The 17,380-nt window shown below is 39.1% G+C and overlaps 1 protein-coding gene across 1 annotated transcript in view; it reads left to right on the forward strand.

Annotated features, from left to right (window-relative positions):
* LOC108155886 (ETS-like protein pointed) overlaps window positions 1-17,380 on the forward strand; it is a 69,853-nt gene that overhangs the window by 4,874 nt on the left and 47,599 nt on the right. Inside the window, exons 2-3 of the mRNA XM_017287023.2 lie at window positions 2,373-2,736; window positions 5,588-5,669. Of these exons, the coding sequence (XP_017142512.1) occupies window positions 2,386-2,736; window positions 5,588-5,669 (433 nt within the window). The 5' untranslated portion in view covers window positions 2,373-2,385. The remainder of the gene's footprint in view (window positions 1-2,372; window positions 2,737-5,587; window positions 5,670-17,380) is intronic.

Below are 17,380 nucleotides of genomic sequence, written 5' to 3' on the forward strand. Positions count from 1 at the left end.
TTCTTAACTCTTATACAAACTATATACTCATTGGATCTTGTATTTACGAATATTTATTGTATTTGGCATCCCGATTAGATGAACTTAGATAAACATTAGATGAAAAATCCATAAACTTTCTGGACATCATATTATTACCCCTGAAAACTTTGTATATTAGATCCAATCAAATTTTAAATAAAACCCAAAATACATTAAACCTAATGGTTCTACTTAAGTATTCAGTCAATCAGAACCTCATTAAAAAATGCTTACATTTAAAGAGTTTGTTTTTTTTCAAACTTTTATTATTATTTTCCCATAAACAAATGATATTTTAATAGGTCTGCATTCACATTTTCCATAATAAATAAAACATTTGGGATAATTTTTAGTAGCGAATATTATAAACATTGGAAGGCAGTGAATGAAGAATAAAAAATCGAAATAATAAAAATCAACACCTCATTAGTTCTTGAACTGTTTTCTAGACTACAAAACGTTGCTCACATCGGAATCCACTTGGATTTTAACGCTAAGTGCTAAGCCACACTGGAAGAGGGATAGAGAAAGGCGGTAGAGAGTATAAGAAGAATATAAATGCCATAGATCTAGACTACAAAACGTTGCTCACTTCAGAATCCACTTTTATCGCTAACCGCTAAGCCACACTGGAAGAGGGGTAGAGAAAGGCGGCAGAGCAGTACAAGAAGAATATAAATTCCTTAGATCAACACCTTATTAGTTCTTGAACTGTTTTCTGGACTTCAAAACGTTGCTCACTTCAGAATCCACTTGGATTTTATCGCTTGTCTTGTGCCCCCGTTTTGGGTATTACTCTTTTCTTTCGTATTGTTTATCACTAAAATGTTTTTATCAGTCGCAAGGCGTACTTGTATTTAATGTAAATACGCTCGTAATTGCTAATGCGTAATTTACTGGGATTTATCTCGGGCAACGGGCAACCGTGGCTTACATTTATTTATAGTCTAGAATCAGCATCCAGCATCAGTAATGAAAACCAGAGACCCTACTTGCTGGCAAAGGAGGCCCCTTAAAACCCTGATACTTGCTGATGGAGCGTGATGGGAGTGTAAGAAATCGAAACAGAGCCTCTGAATTCTTTATCCTACTTGCTGGGGACGGATCACTCAAGATGGACTTGATGGGGCAATGGGAGTGAGGAACCCTCATAGGAACCCGAATCCGAACCCTCATTTGTGCTTTGGAGATTTCTTCTCTTCGTTCTCGGTCTGGCTTATCTCTGCTCTGGCACTTCCGTTTGATAAAAAATTCCCTAAGAATTTATTATTCTTTTTTGGATTTGGATTTGGGTTGAAATTTGTTTCCATGTTGCGGGATGATGAATACTGGAAGAAGGAGTACACAAAGAGAAGGGAAAGGAATGTGGGACTTAGGAGATGAGCTTGCTTTTCGCTTTCTTTCTCTCTCCCAGTGTAGCTTAGTATCAAAGGGTGGGTTTTAAAGGGCTCTCTCGCTCGCTTGCTATTTCTATTGCTGCCCCAGTGTGGCTTAGCAGTTAAGGGTGGGTTTGATTGTTCTCAGAAAGTACTCAAAGAGCGCGCAAGCACTCTTCCTGAACAATTTGCGCTCTCCATATTTTTAAAGATTTTCCTAACTATTTTTTAGTTGAAGAACCCTAAAAATAGCTAGAAGTTCTATTGAAAATCATAGAAACAGATCCACAGAAACCACAGAGCGGATAAGAAGCTGAAGGGTGAAATCTGTTTAGCCTAAGACCCGAACACATGGAATATATCGGCTAAAAAACGAAAAGAAGATCTCTCCTGTCTGTCTATCTGCTTGATCTCTCTCTCTGTCTGTCTTTGTCGTACTTCAAAGTAATTTTTGATGTTTTTTGGTGTTTGAATGAGGTCCCAAATCCCCAAACAACATCATAATCATCCGCTGTTAGGCCCGAGTAAATATTTGAGAACTCTAAAGAGGAGAACCCATTAGAAATATATGTATATATATTGAAAAACCCTTTGGGGGAAACCGCCTTAAAACCCATAGAACATTCGTATACTCGTAGGCCATGCCATGGATGGATGCTGTTTAAATATCGGACAAAAGTGTGTCCATGGGCGGTGCCTTTTGTTGTGGCTCTCTGTGTGCACCTCAATGGGAGGCGGCCTTTGATGTTGCAAAAGTGTCATAATTTGTTGAATCAACAAAGAGAGAGAGACAGAGACAGGCACGAGTCAAAGGTGCGAACAGGAGGTGTAAACGAGGTCCAATAAAAATGACTGCTAAATGGTTTGATAATTGTGCGATAATTGCCACCACCCATTTGTGGCACTCATTTTCCGCTTTTCCTTTTGCATTGATTTGTTTACTAATTTTCCCTTTTTCCGTTTTCCCCTTTTCAGATGCCTTCACAATATGGAATTGGCGATTTGTAAAACAGATCTATCTGCCACGAAGTTTATGCTGCCACCACCAGCGTTGCCCCCGCAAGCCACCGCCATTGCCACCGGAGGACCCGACCACTCTTCGTCGTCCGTTGCACAGTTTTCCTTCCCCCACAACCTCAACGAACTGTTCAACGGCTTCAAAGCTGGCCATCTGTTCAAATCGCAACCGAATAACGGCAGCCACAACACTTTGTGCCACAATTCCACATTCAGCATTCATCCATCGGTGGAGCCATCGATCCTGAACAGCAATAACACCAACAGCAACATGAGGCTCAAGAAGAACCGAAAAGTCACATTTCTATCGAGTTTAGTGGAGGTAAGGACATGAATTCCAAGGGAAAACTCTATTAATCTCTCTTTTATTCTATCCAAAATCACGTGCCGCGACACTCACTGGGAGAGTGCTAGCTGTGAAAAAAGAAAAAACAGAGAGGGTATTACGCGCCTTTTGAGTGCATTTTGGGAAAGAGAGTATAAAAAAGAAAGAAGTCTCTAATAGTTTCACTGGAAAACGATCATATTTAAAGAAGATCTATAATTTTACTGGTTCTAAGACTAAGAATCATTTCCAGACCAAGATTTTCTTTGATCAGCTTTCATCAGATTCAAGATGAATTCTTTTGTAGAACCTGAAGAACATGGAAGACCCCTCATGTTCCAGATCATTATAAGACTACGATCCACAACCATTTTAAGATCTTTATGTGTTCTAGATGATCTCTATAAGCTATATAACAATTATAATCTCCCCTGATCCCCCTTTGAGAACTCACATTCCACTGCTAAGCCACGCTGTGAGGGCATACGACGAACTGGATGAGCTATACGATCTCTAGTCGCCCCAAATGATTGGATTCTCTTATATTTGCATTGCATATTTAAAGAAGATCAATCTTTCATTTCAAGATCTCGTTAAGCAAACAATCGATGATCGATGATCAATGATTTCTAACTCTTCAAGGACTTGCACGTAGAGCCGCTTACTGATCGATGGCTGCATAAATTCTATAATTTCTATATTTAAACGCTTCTCTGGCTGATCGATCGATAGTCTGTCTGTCCATCGTTTTCTGTGCCACTTTGACAGCCACTGCAACGATCGATGACAGCCATCGAGAGAGAGAGACCTCAATTCGGAATGCAAAACACGTAGATGCCAGTGGATTCTAAATTTGGTTAACGAAACGAAAACGCAATTATTATGTATTATGCTATTTGCTTTTTATCCAACACCCTTTAAATATTTATTACCGAACGATCCAACGATCCGGCCGCACTTCCCTGGGAGATCTCTTCGAAGATGAGGCACTGGGGGAGAGGGCATACTAAAGTCGTGTCTGCGGCATACAGAGGCGTAATTCTATTGTGTAAACAATCTATTGTCAGAAGAGTAAAGGTATCTGCTATAAAAGCCAGAAGCGTGCCACTTAATTTGTGACGCATCTTGCGATAGAAACGATTGACAAAGGCTTCCCATACCGAACGCTGGAAGGAACCAAAAAAAGACGTGAACAATGCTTTTGTGTAGGGCTTCCCATTGGGGCATTCTTTCTCGGTTCCAGCTGATCTTTGAGGATCGTTTCAGCGCCTGCGGTAAGCGCATATCCGCTGAACCGTTGACCACTTTCATCCGGTCCGTGACCCCAAAGGCCTGACGATCCTTTCTCTCAGGACATGCCCATGTGCAGTCGCTTGGAAAATGCCCAACCCGCAATGTAATCCGATCTCTATAATGTCTGGGCAGCAGCAACAGCAGCAGAAAAAGTCTTCTTGGGTTTCCATTTCGGAACGTAACTGAAGCCTAAAACCAAAAGATAACTTTTTATGGAGCCCCCGAATTGAGTTCCAATTCGAAATTTGTGTGTGATACACATTTCATTTGACTATTCTGACCTCCATTATCATTAAGCGACGACACACAGTAGACCTCTCTCTGGACCCCCTCTCCATATGGAAGTCAAACGTACAATTCAATTTATTAGAACGCATTCAACACGACAGATCTCTCAGGGGGGGAGATCTCTCTGCTGTGCCGTGGACATTGGGGCAGTCCACAGAGGCACCCGTCAATTGCTGGCAATCTATTCCATGTTCTGCTGCTGGCTCTGATTACTCTGGCTCCCCTGGTTACACTTTGGGGAGGGGACATATGTACATATATTTTGTAATTGGGTAAAAGTGGCTTGTTTATAAATGTGTACAAACACACACAGCACACACACACGATCATTTGGAAGGAGGGAGGCCTTGTTGTGGATTTAATCATTGTATGACAGATATTACACGGAGAGAGGAAGGGTACCTCCACGGTACAATAAAGATAGATAGATGTAAGAGTGATCTACAAGACTGAAAGAAATGTAAGCGAATGATAATGATCTTGTTCTTGTTAAGGAATTGATCTAAAGATGATCTCTGCAAAGAAATTACCTCGCTCTAAAGATGGTAGTATTGAATATATGTAACGAAGATGATGATCTTGTAAAAGAAATGACAAAAATCTGACGATCGTTTTGAGCTTATTGCCTGAAAGATCATGATCTTGTCGTAGAAATTCTTTTAAGGTTGAAGAAATAATTCCCTAAAGATGATGATCTTGTGGAAGAAGTAGAAGAAAGATCATGATCTTGTGGCGGAAATTCTCTAAAAAAGGATCTTGCTTAAGAATTGTATAATATTTTTGAAGAAATGCCCAAATTATTCTTGTTGAAGAAATGTAAGGAATTTTATTGAATAAATTCACTAAAAAAGGGGGAAGATCTTGCTTAAGAAATGCTCTTGGATGATGATCGAAAAATTTAAAGCATACATTTTGTCTGTAATTAGAACATGTAATCTCTAACATGTTGGAAATGGATTGCTAATAGAAAAAGCATAAGTTTTGCTATGAGAATGTGATGATAAGATCAGTAGAGATCACAGAAAGGCAATGACCAGAAATCTCTCTTCCAGTGTGTCTTGGTAATACAAATAACGGGTACTATTGCATAGGAACAAAATGATAAGTTCAAAAGATTTCACAGAACTGGATCGACAGCTCTATCTCTCTCCCAGTGTAGCTTATTTTCACACTTTTGAGTTTAATTCCTTAGCATTTCTCTTAAAGTTTAAGCTTACATAAGTCTCTGATCTAGCCTTTTACGCTTAACCATTTTTCTCTATTTCAGTCAAAGAACATCTTCATCAAAGAGGAGCCCATCAATGGGTGCAAGGATTTATCGGATATTTCAGATCATGAGGCCTCCTTGGGTGAGTACAATCGAACCCACCCATATATCATTTTACGATGACACACTGCCAGAAAAGAAACCCCATTCGCAATATAGCTTATTCCTTCATTTATTTGATTTGTATTATTCTGTCGTTGGTTTTGCTTGTTTTGTTTGTTGAATGGAATTTTGTGGTCTTTGTGGGTTCCAATTTGATAACAGATTTCCAAGAATTTCGTACTCCATAATAATTGAAGAGCAAAATGTTGTTGAAGAGCTGTGCGAATGCGAAATGTTCAACAATTATATGGTTGGGGCGCGTTTCGTTATGGCCCTATCTTGTGCCACAAGCACACAGGAGATATATACATACATTGTACATACCCACTATATATATTTGTTCATGGAAGAGCAATGCTCTAGTTCCGTGCCTTTTTTTACATTTATGGTAGGGCATCAAGCCATCGTTAGTCATGTTTCTGAGAGTGTACACTGTTACCCATAGACATGAAGGAGGAGGCATTATCCACTGTTCTATCAGCTGGAAGATGGAATAAACTCTTTGATCTTGGGTTGTATAGGGCTTAGAGTTATGAAAGTTGGTATTTGGGCTGAAATATGGATTTTGAAGTCATTTTATGCGTTGATAGAATATTTTTCTGTACATTAAGTGGATTGTACTAAGTGATCTTGGGTTTTTTAAGGTCTAGAGTTAGGAAAATTGGTATTTAGGTTAACTTTGACGGGGGGTATATGTTTAGAAGTGAAAAAAGTAGTAGTTTCTATGGGAAAAGCGGCCTCTAAACAGAAAAGAATATACAATATATGGTAAAACTTGCAAATAATGGAGCTGTAACTATATTTGTTTATTATATTTTTAGATATATATATGACCGCTTATAGCCACTACGATGTACACGATGATATTTCTATGAAATAGTCTATTAGATCTTGGGTTCTATATACTCTAGAGCTATTAAATTTGTTATTTAGGTAAATTCTATAGGAATATAAAGCAAAAAAGTATATAATTTTAGATGCTGAATGGAGTATATATCATAGTCGGAAGACTTTTTGAAATCAATTCCTCGCTTGCGACTGTTATTATTTTTGTTTTGCCTTTGGATCCGTGCGATAAAAAGGCGCTGACATAGAGACAGAGAGGCAGCATTATAGAAAGAGCCAACATTATTTGGCGATAAGATAATGCCCCACAGCAAAAATAATCAAAAGCGTGTGGCCTGAAAGAATTCACAAAAAAAGAGAAGCAAAAGATACGATTATTGTTTTGCAGAGGGATTGTGCTGGCACTAAAACACATGATATATACATACATCTATTGTATGTACTATTATTTATTGTATGAATGAAATAATGTACATAATTATCGGTAGCATTTCGCATAGATTTCTGTGAAAAGTCACGTCGTTTGTTTCCGGTGTTACCGCGCCCCAGTGTGCCTGCCTCCTTCCTCAGAAAATCCGGCAAAATGCCAAGAGAGAACTTACATTCATTCATTCATTTACCCAATCATTTGCTCTTTCATTCATTCAGTCACTCTTTCAATCCCCTTTGGGGCTTCCTCTTTGAAAGAAAAGAAAAAAAAATACATTTGCATTTGAAAAAACACGAAATAAATATCTGAAAAATATGCAGAGGGTTACTTTACCTTCTACTCCCCCCCCAATGCTCTTCCCATTCAACTGTTGCTGCTGCTGCTGTCAATCAGGCAATACGTCAGTCAGTCACTCACTCAGGCCGTCCCGCCAGCCCTCCATCCAGCCATCCATCCGTTTGTCAGTCCACTGATCGTATACGTAATGTGACAAAACATTGTCGTTTTTATACCCTTTGCATACATAGAGATAAGAGGGTATTATGATTTCAAAGGCGACAAAGATCAGACCACTAAAAAGTGTGGAACTTCTTTTCGCTTATGGGAACATTGGAACAGGCAATGGGTTCTTAGCCGAAATATGAATGATTCGATATTTTTTAGAGTATTTAAAGTTTCGACGTCTCTTCCCAGAGCTCTTCCTGTTGTTGCTGCTGCCTCGCTTTGACATGTGTCTACTATGCTTTATCTATTACACAGATACACACACGCACACATGCAGATATATATGTATCTGTGTGTATCGGACAACGTTTTATGGTAATTTGTTATGCATCTTTTGCCCTGATGTTTTGCTGCCAAAGCAAGAGAACAATGTACCAAAAAAGTATGTGTTAATAATGGGAAATTCTTGTGATTCGATAATAACACTAAATACTGGGAAAGACACTCAGACACTCAGGGCAAAACTCCACTCCAAAGGCACTTCTTTCCGCGAGTATACGCGTACTGCTCGTATCTTTAATTTTACCAAGAATTAAGGCCTTAGAGGAGTTAATCGCTTCAATATTTCCAAGAGTTTTCAACGAACTTTGTTTTGAGATTAACAATATTCAAGGAACTGTTCTTAATTCTTTTATTTTCATGCCAGGGTCCATTCTTAAGGATTTCCATAATATTTTCTGCACGATTTTTAAACACCCAATCTAGAGCAGTGGGGAAATGTATCTGTATCTGTGCCATCGGGCCATAAAGAACAAAGCCTACTGCCAGCTGTGGGCTCCTCAAAGAAACAGAGCCACCGGGTAAAAACCATTTTAGTGCTGTTTTTAATGTTTATAGAAATAAAACAGAATCTGTGGGGGATACACTGCAAGGAAAGAAACACCAAACTCGAACCGAAACCCCGAAAAAAACAAACGTAAAAAGTATTTATGTACAATATTTATGTCTTATCGCTGCGTAGAGATCAACAAAAGCGCAAACACAATTTCAATGTCAACGCAGCGACAACAACAAAACCCCAAAGACTAAGAGTCAGTGCCCAACTAAATATGTGCACATATGTATGTATACTCGTATATAGTAGTGCTGTATATATATGTATATATATAGAAAACATGCTCGTACTCTCTCTAGCACACACACATCTGTGGGAACCGAGGAGTGAGTCCCTTACGACAGCATGAACTTTTCGCTCGTCGCGTCGCTAGAAGAGATCGCGGACCATAAAATGGCAACAGAAATGGACAATAAAACGGTATACAGGCCATACGGATACCCTGTAAAGAGATGTAACTGAGGAGAATAGGATATTGGAGAACTAGAACCTCAGAAGAAGCACAAACATTTCATACTCTTGTCTCTGGTCTAAGCAAGGACCTGTTACATAGCTTTTCGTAAACCAAACATACCCCTGCTATCTACAAGTCTAGGGCATAGAAATCACTAAAACAAAAACAAAACAAAAAAAAACATGCAAAAACGGCGACAACTGCGCAGATGCTGCCCTAGGAGGAGACCCCTCTTCAATGGGCATGGGATAAAAAAAAGGGGGGAACATCAGTCAGAAGAAAACGAAAAAGAGGCTGAGGCTGTGGCAGAAGGAGATTCTGAAGAGGAGGAGAAGACGCAGTCACTTACATTTAGTTTACATTTTTGTGGATAAAAGATACGACGGACAGGGCTGCCCTTATTTTAACACGCACATAAATTTACATATACATATATACATGTTGTATATACGAACTGTCCGCGCTTTAATCATCTCTCATTAATCATAAACTTTGAAAATAACAAGCACAAAAAAAATAATGCGGAAAAAAAGAAACAAATAAATAAGGCAAATTAAATTTTTTTCTTATTAAATATGGCCTAAGAGATTTGTATGAAAATAATATTATAAAAATGCTTTGAACGAGCGCCAACATCAGAGAGAGCCGGAGAGAGAGAGAGAGCGACAGCCAGCAGCAGCAGAGAGACCCAGCAGCAAAAGTCAGAGAGCGCTCTGCTCTGTCAACGCCAACGTCAACGTCGACTTCTCTGCCTTCGCCCCACTACTTTCATTCATTTTGGCGCTCATTTCATTCATCCCATTCCGGCGTCGCAGTCAGCCGCGCCAGCTCTCTCTCGCTCTCTCTCTGCATCTCTCAGCCAGAAAACACGTTCGTTTTCATTCATACTCGCACACAAAAAACAAACAAAAAACACAATAAACGTTTGCTGGTTCTGTTTTTGTTGTTGGGGAACGATCGCCTTACGGATCCGAAGTGCAGTTGATGAATGATTTAGGGGGGATGGATGCGACTGTATCTTGTTTGCTGTCTCTCTCTCTCTCTCTTGCTGCTGTCGTTGGGGCTTGATGTTTGTTTCCTTCCTTTTTTGTTTTGCGTGCTCCATTCCGCACTTTTCTGGCTCTTCCTCTGTTTCCTTCTCGGGGTTCTGCCTTGCGCCTAAGTTCCTGCAAACCGGCTTTGTCTTTGGTGTTCCTCTTGGCGTCCCTCTTTTATCACTGTTTCTGCGGCTGCTTCGCCTCCTCTGCTTCGGCTGCTCCTCTGTCTCTGCCGCTGTCCGTGGGCGCGTCGCTGACTTGTAGCTCAGCTTTGACTGCGACTGCAATCCGTTGTTGCTTGCGAGATACCCTGCAGGAGACAGGGTGTAATGATTTTGGCTATGGGTTTGAGAAGCAGAGATTGCAGATTTCTTAAAGAAACTTTCTGCTGGATCATAAATTGGAACCGTAATGAAGGAACATCAGCAAATTTAATGCAAATATTTCATACGAAAGATCTGTCAAACTTTCTATAATTGTTTCACGGATTCTATGGATCTTCAAGGGTATCAAACGTTTATGTTCCCAAAAGCAAGCTCTGTTTTCTTGTTTCTGTATTTATTTTGATTTTTAGAGTTGCCTTCTTCTTCGGGGCTCTACTCTTTATTTATTCATAATTTGAACTCTCCCGCTCGGTCTGCTACCCTGCCGCTTCCCCTCCTCCTCCCCCTACCCACCCTCGAAAAACGCACAATTTGTGGCCAGCTGGAAATGGAGCTGGAAAACGAGTTGCCAACACAAAAACACACACACTTGCTCTCTCGTGTTTTTTTTTCTGATTTAAGTTTTTTTTTTGTTTTAATTTAACTTTTTGTTCATACCTTTCAAATTTTCATGTTCACAGATCTTTTTTCTTCTGCTTTTCTGTTTCTTCTTTCGCTGCTTCTTCCTCTGTCCACTTCTTGTGGTTGTCTCTTTCGTGGAATTGCTGCGTTAACAATTTTTCATTCATTCATTCATTCATTCGTTCGTTCATTCATGCACAGAGGTGCGCATAAAAATCTACATACAGGAATAGGTGTGTGTGTGAGTTTTTTCTTCATATTTCATATGCACAAGGTGTATTGTGTGCAGGGTGGGGCCTATTCTATGAAGTGTTTCAACGACTCTCTTGTAATTTTGTTTCTCTTTCGCACTTTACCTCTTCGGACTCTTAGCCTCACCCTCTTTTGAATACACCTTGCCTGTGCATATGCCACTTTGTATTCACTTACTATTTTTGGGGATCTTTTTCGTTTGCGTTTTGTTTGCTTTTGCTGTTGTTGCTCTTTTTTCTTCGTTCTCTATGCGCGTGTTTGCCTGTGTTCCAGTGTGTGTGTGTGTGTGTGTTTTGCCTTATTCCGCTTTATTCATTCATAAAATTTTTTACAGCTCCAGCGTTGATTTTGCTGTCCGTTATTGTTGTTGTTGTTGTTTCGCTGAAAATTAATTGCTTGAGAACTTTTGATTCATTCGCATATTTTTTGTTGTTTTGTTTTGTTTGTGTTGTGGATGAGGGGAGGGGAGGGAGGTCCATAATTTTTATTGTTGTATAATTTCATGATTGCATTATTCGATCGGAAATTGCATTTTGAAGGAATAGAAAATATATACAATGTACATACGATAAGTTATGGTACAGTAAAAGTTCTCTGGAGTAGACAGCCGCTTGGGAGAGATGATTGATTAAAGAATTGAATAGATCTGTGAATGGATTGGATTTCCTCCATGGAAGCAGTTTTCTGCCCACCCAAGAGATCTATTCACTCCTTGAGCGATCCTTGAAGATTTGGCCTAAAATTCTTAAAAGAACCCCCTGTTCTATTCCTGAGGGATCTTTAATGGTATTCCCATTTGATTGGAGCTTTTTATGGTTGCATAATTTAAAAGCATTCATTATATGATGATTATTTTATTGTCTTTAAAAAACACTCTCTCTCTCTAAAGAAATCTTATCTTCTTCTAGAAGTTTTCTTAGGGGACAGTACCCTCTGGAAATCTTATCGCCATAAATTAGTTCCGCACTAATCTGTATTCCATTTCCTATATGCTTCTTTACGCTATTCTCTTTGCTCTCTTTAAATATGTTAATCGTTAAAAAAACGAAAAACTGGTTGGATCATCTTGCTGGGATTTTATCTAATGTCGTATATCCTCTACGACAGCTTCTGGTTTTTTCTCTCTGTGTAGAATGAGATGTGTCCTGCTTGTTTTCTCTCCGTGTAGAACGGATGTGTTACTCTATTTTCTCTCTGTGTAGAACGGATGTGTCTAAATTGAGAGCATCCCATGGACAAATTAGCAGCATTTGTTGTTCTTTCTCTCTATCTCCCTGTCTCTCTCTCCCTCTCTCTCTCTCTGTGTGTTTTATTGTTATTGTTGTTCCGTTGTAAAAAGCCCAGCGCATGGCTAATCAGCACGATCCGAAAAAGAGTGTTGTAAGGGGGGGAGACCTATAGAGAGAGAGAGGGGGAGGGAGAGAAACCCCTGACGCTGCACAAAAATCAGGGCAAAGGGAAAAGTTCTCAGGTAACCCTCGTACCTCAGACGCGTGCGACCTTCACCAATTTGAACTCAACAAAAAAAAAACTCGCTTTTATTCCAATCAGCCACTACTCTTTCCCCCTACACCCCATGCCACAGAAGAGGCACAAAAAGAGAGAGCCAATATTTGTGGCTGCCTGATAAGAGGGCACCCGCTTTCGTTATCTAAAAGAGAGGTGGTGGGGCTGAAGGGCGGCCCTGGAGGCACTTTAATATTATAATGCACTTAGCCCACACCTTGAAAGATCGGACACCAGTGAAAAGAACAACAATAATGCTATATGTACATGTGTTCGGGGGTGAAGTGGTCTACAGAAAGGAGAGGAAACAGAACACAAAGAAAGTAGGGAAATTTAGAAAATTAAAATACATTTAAATAATAATTAGGAGACCTGAAATATACTTTCTTGAAAAGATTCATGTGCTGTAGATTAGTGCAATGCAAATATTAATTAAAAAAGTTGTCTGCAAGGAATATTCAATAGAAATTATTAAAAATATTGTATTCTTTGGATTTAATGGACATTTGTCTAGATTTTTCATACTCTTGCCTTAGACGTTAATTTCAACCATCAAAAGACATGAATTTTTGATATTTTTTATAACTATAGTTATATTTATTTATTATTTTGGAAAGTTCCTGATTTTGTCCACATAAATAAGTTCTGTTTTGAATTTATTTCATTAATTTCATTCCGCCGTTTCTGTCCACAGATAAGAGCTCGTAAAAACCCGTTCTATCAAATAATTTATTTATTCCGAATTTGGGTCTCTCCCTCTTATCAGCAATTGTTTAATTTTAGAGAAAGATGAGATTTTTTTGGGTCGTATATTTTTTAATTTTTTTTAAAACTCTATAAAGGAAATTCTACATGGATTTTACTTTAGTTCTATCTTATGACAGTAAAAACTACAGTCAAAATGTCTTATTTTAGCGGCTAATTCGGGAACTAATAAAAATATGGCGAATTCAGATTGCACCAGTTCAAAAGCTAGCTGCTATAGGATTTCTGAGCAAATAATCCGAAAAGTATGCAGCAACTTTTGTCGTATTACATGGCGGCGAAATGAGACTAGAGATTTCGAGGCGAAATAGATAATAGAAATAGGTAGATAAATGTTCTATAATAAAAATAACTCTAATTTGTTTCCTTCCCTTTGTGGGCGTGGCGTATCATATCTCTTTTGTAATCGGAAAGAGTGCCTAGATCGGTTGGTATTTTTTGTAATTTTTTGATAATTTTTCTATTTAAGTTCCATCTGGGAATAATTCCATTAATAATCCACCTGAAATATGAAATATATGTTAATTTCTAGTATAATTAATTATATTATATCTATATTTCATGCATAAAACCCCGATCTGAAGGCCATTGAAATGTTTGCCTTTCCCTAAAAGGCAATAATTATTTAAAAAGAAACTCTTGCGCGTGCCATCTAGCAAATTATTTGATAATTTAGACAAATGCTTAAAGAAAACGAAATAAAATAACACAAAGTCAATTAGAGGCCATTTTGGGATAAATTCAATTAATCATAAATGCCAAATATGGATCAGAGATATCTCAAGATACAATAGTATCTAAAAGGAAATGTCTGAAATCACATTAGGAAATGCTGCAAAACAAATATGAATCAATTAATGCAACAAAAGGCAACCTGTCCACACGCATACTCTAGGCGATGCAAACACGCAGATACACAGATACACACACGCAGAGATACAAAGATACTTGTATCCAGATTAGATGGCAACAAATTGCGGCATGTGGAAACCCGTTCTTGGGACAGCTTCAATTGCATTTGGATGATTTACCAACAGTCGCGACGGACTGGCCAAACGACGGACCAATTGATAATCGCAATCGCTGAGAAATTGAATCATATACGAGACACACACACAGGATCCCCATCTACCCGATCCATATTTATGGATCGTAAGAGAACACCTGCCACAAACATCATTTTCCAGTTGCCTGACTGCTGCCGCCTGATCGATGCAAAAGTTTTCCAGGAGTCCAGTCCATCCATCCATCCATCCATCCATCGATCGACGATCACCAATTGAAGCGTGGCCGCCGCCGCCGCCGCCACCGCCGCTCTTTTGGCCAATTTAACGCTGCTGTCCGCCGCCCTGCTCTCTTCAACCCCTTTCTGGCCTGGCCCAATTGATAATTTAACGCTTCAATTGGCCCAAAAAACAATAGGGCCTATGACTTATTCGTATTGTCTTGGCCCATTGCCTTTTGGGCCCCCCTCCGTTCATTTTCTGCCCTGTCATAATTTGTTCAGCATTTTCAAATTAAAGTTTAAGCTGAACATTTCCCCTCCCTTCTTCTTGGTCGTAACGCCTAATGGGTTTTCTCTGTGTCTTTTTTAATGCCTTTTCTGCAATTGTCATTTGAATTAAAAGCCATTTCGTTGCGGCACTTTTAACTCTTTTAAACTTGAATGCGTTTTTAGATCGTGTCACCTTTTTGTTTGCGAGCAGCGTTAGATGGTGGTTACTCAGAGAAAATTGATAGGAATCGAAGGAAGAGGATATTTAGCTGAATTTCTATTAAAAAAAATAAGGAATTTTAATTGATTTTGTAGAAAACAATACATTAGTTTGTTGAGATGAAATTTACTATCATTCTTAAGTCTCCACTCAACTTTTCTTCTTGGGTAACCTTCAAGCAAAGATATAGAGTACAGATCTTTATATCTCTCAAGATTGATCGAATTCCTCCTAAGTAATCTTCATCATTTGAACCTTAGAGAAGAAACAGAAATTATACATTTCTCCATCGAAAGTACTAAAAATTATTCGATATTTCGATAGATTTCATGAAAATCGCACAAGTGATCACTTGAATCGGTTTAATTTTGTATCATTTCTGCTAAGAAAACGACATCTTTCGAATACAATGCCATACTATAAGGTTTGATATATTTTTCCTTTAAAAATACTAAAATTTAATCGATATTTCGATACTTGTCCCTTGAATTTCTCATAAGAAAAAGACATCAATCGAATCGACGGTAAATCATACATTACTCTATTATAAATGCCATAGAGCTATCGATATTTCGATCAATAAAAGATTGATAGATGGAGATACGTTGGCTTAAGGTAGGGATATCACAACTATTCTTAAGTACTCTTCGTTTTAGAGAAGCTTTTGGCTCAATTGTTTTCTTCTAGATTTTCCCATTATTCTATAGCATCCGTCACTATCAATCGCTTAGTTTTTGGACCAAATTATAGTCCAGAGATAATTCCAGCAAAATATATAACCAATAAATATCCAAACAGAAAGTTTTATATCCCAGATCGCATGCCATAACTTTCCTGCAGAGAAAGATTTTCGTGATGTATGAATAGACTTGAAATCTATTCGATCATGAGTACTCCCAACCCCATCCCCATCCCCTTCCCCCGTATCCATACCCTAACCCCTAACCCCTAACCCCTAATTCTCTTTGTGATTCCCCTTTCCCATCTTTCGGATCTTCACAACAATTTGTCGGCTCTGGCGCTTTTGTGTCTATTCAGACCAGAGAGAATTCTCTAAACAAAAACAATCGATAAATTCTCATAGAAGATTGCTGCAAGTGGCAAAGCGGCAGAAGGGGCATGTGGCATGTGGCAGGGGCACTGTAATCCGTGGATAGCGCCATTCGCACAGTGGGTTACCTTTGATGCCGAACGCAATTTATCAACGAATTTTATTGAGTGTTTTTCTACTGTTGTGTTTCGTGTGCGTTTGGAGGTGCCGTGCCTGCATTTGAAATCCTCGCCGCCTCTGACGCTGACCATAACACCCATCCACCCACCGATCCACCTATCCACCGATCGCAATTGAATCGAATTCCAAATGGAATGGATTGGGGGATCGCTTCTGTGTGACTGGAACATAAATTTGTTTGTACAAGGAAAATATATTTATATAAGTACGCTGGAACAGTGCGGTTCATAACGAAAAGACGGCAAAACCCCCAAAAGATATAAATATGAGAAAAACCATATTTTCTGATTAAAATTAAATTTATCGAAATATCGACTATTTTGTAGTATTTTTATGGAGAAACTATATTTCTCTCGATGCCTTAGGAGAAAAATGAAGAGTCTCGAATCAGTTTTAGGTCATTTTTAGCTGATTTTTAAAAAAAATCGTCTGAAATATCTATCGAAATATCGATTAATTCCTTTCCAAAGCTCCACATATTTTGATTAAACTGATTAAAGTAATGCGATAAGTGATTTGATTATAAATCGATCGAAATATCGATTAATTTGTAGAATATTCTATCTATAAATTTGATTTCCTCCCTTGCCCATAATTTTCTATCAAAATTCTTGAAATTTAGACCATAACTCTTCCGCTTTGTTTTCCCTGTAATTTCCAGTGTCTTACGTTTGTGTGACGCACTGTACTTGTACGCACGGGTCTGTGTGTGTGTTCGAATCGGAAGTTAATTTATGCTGCGTTTAAAGCATTTAGTTTTGTTTATTTGAAATCCCCGAACAAGATTTGTGGCTATCCACATAAATTTGTTTGTCAATGCACCCGATGCCCCTGCCCCTGCCATTGCCACAGCCCTCCTCCATCTAGCTCCTCTCTTTTCTCTGTTGAAATTCATTTCATTTTATATTTTAATTTGGTTTCGAGTCTCAATTGTTTAGGTAGCCGCCACCGCCAACGCTGCCGCTACCGCTACCGCTGCCGCGTCGCATCGCGGAGTGGCAGAGTGTGAAAATTCTGACTCTTGCAACTGCTGCATCATCGTCAGCATCTCGAGAGGAGGCAGGGGAGGCAGGAGTGCCATAGAGTGCCACAATCCAAAAGGGGGAGCCTCTGATTTTCCTTTTTGGCCTCATGGCTAATGCCAACAAACACTCGAGACTCTTGCGCACACGCAAGCTGCAACTGCAACTGCAACTGCAACATCGGAGCAGGTGAAACTTTTGCGGCAGCCAGCAGAAGAAGAAGGAGTCAGAGGGGGGAGGGACTTTGGAGGAGGCGGTGTGGTGGAACAGCTGACCAAACCACTTTTGTGGTATTAAAACAGGTCTCTC

This window comes from Drosophila miranda, chromosome 2, assembly GCF_003369915.1.
Source record: "Drosophila miranda strain MSH22 chromosome 2, D.miranda_PacBio2.1, whole genome shotgun sequence".
Classification (NCBI taxonomy): domain Eukaryota; kingdom Metazoa; phylum Arthropoda; class Insecta; order Diptera; family Drosophilidae; genus Drosophila; species Drosophila miranda.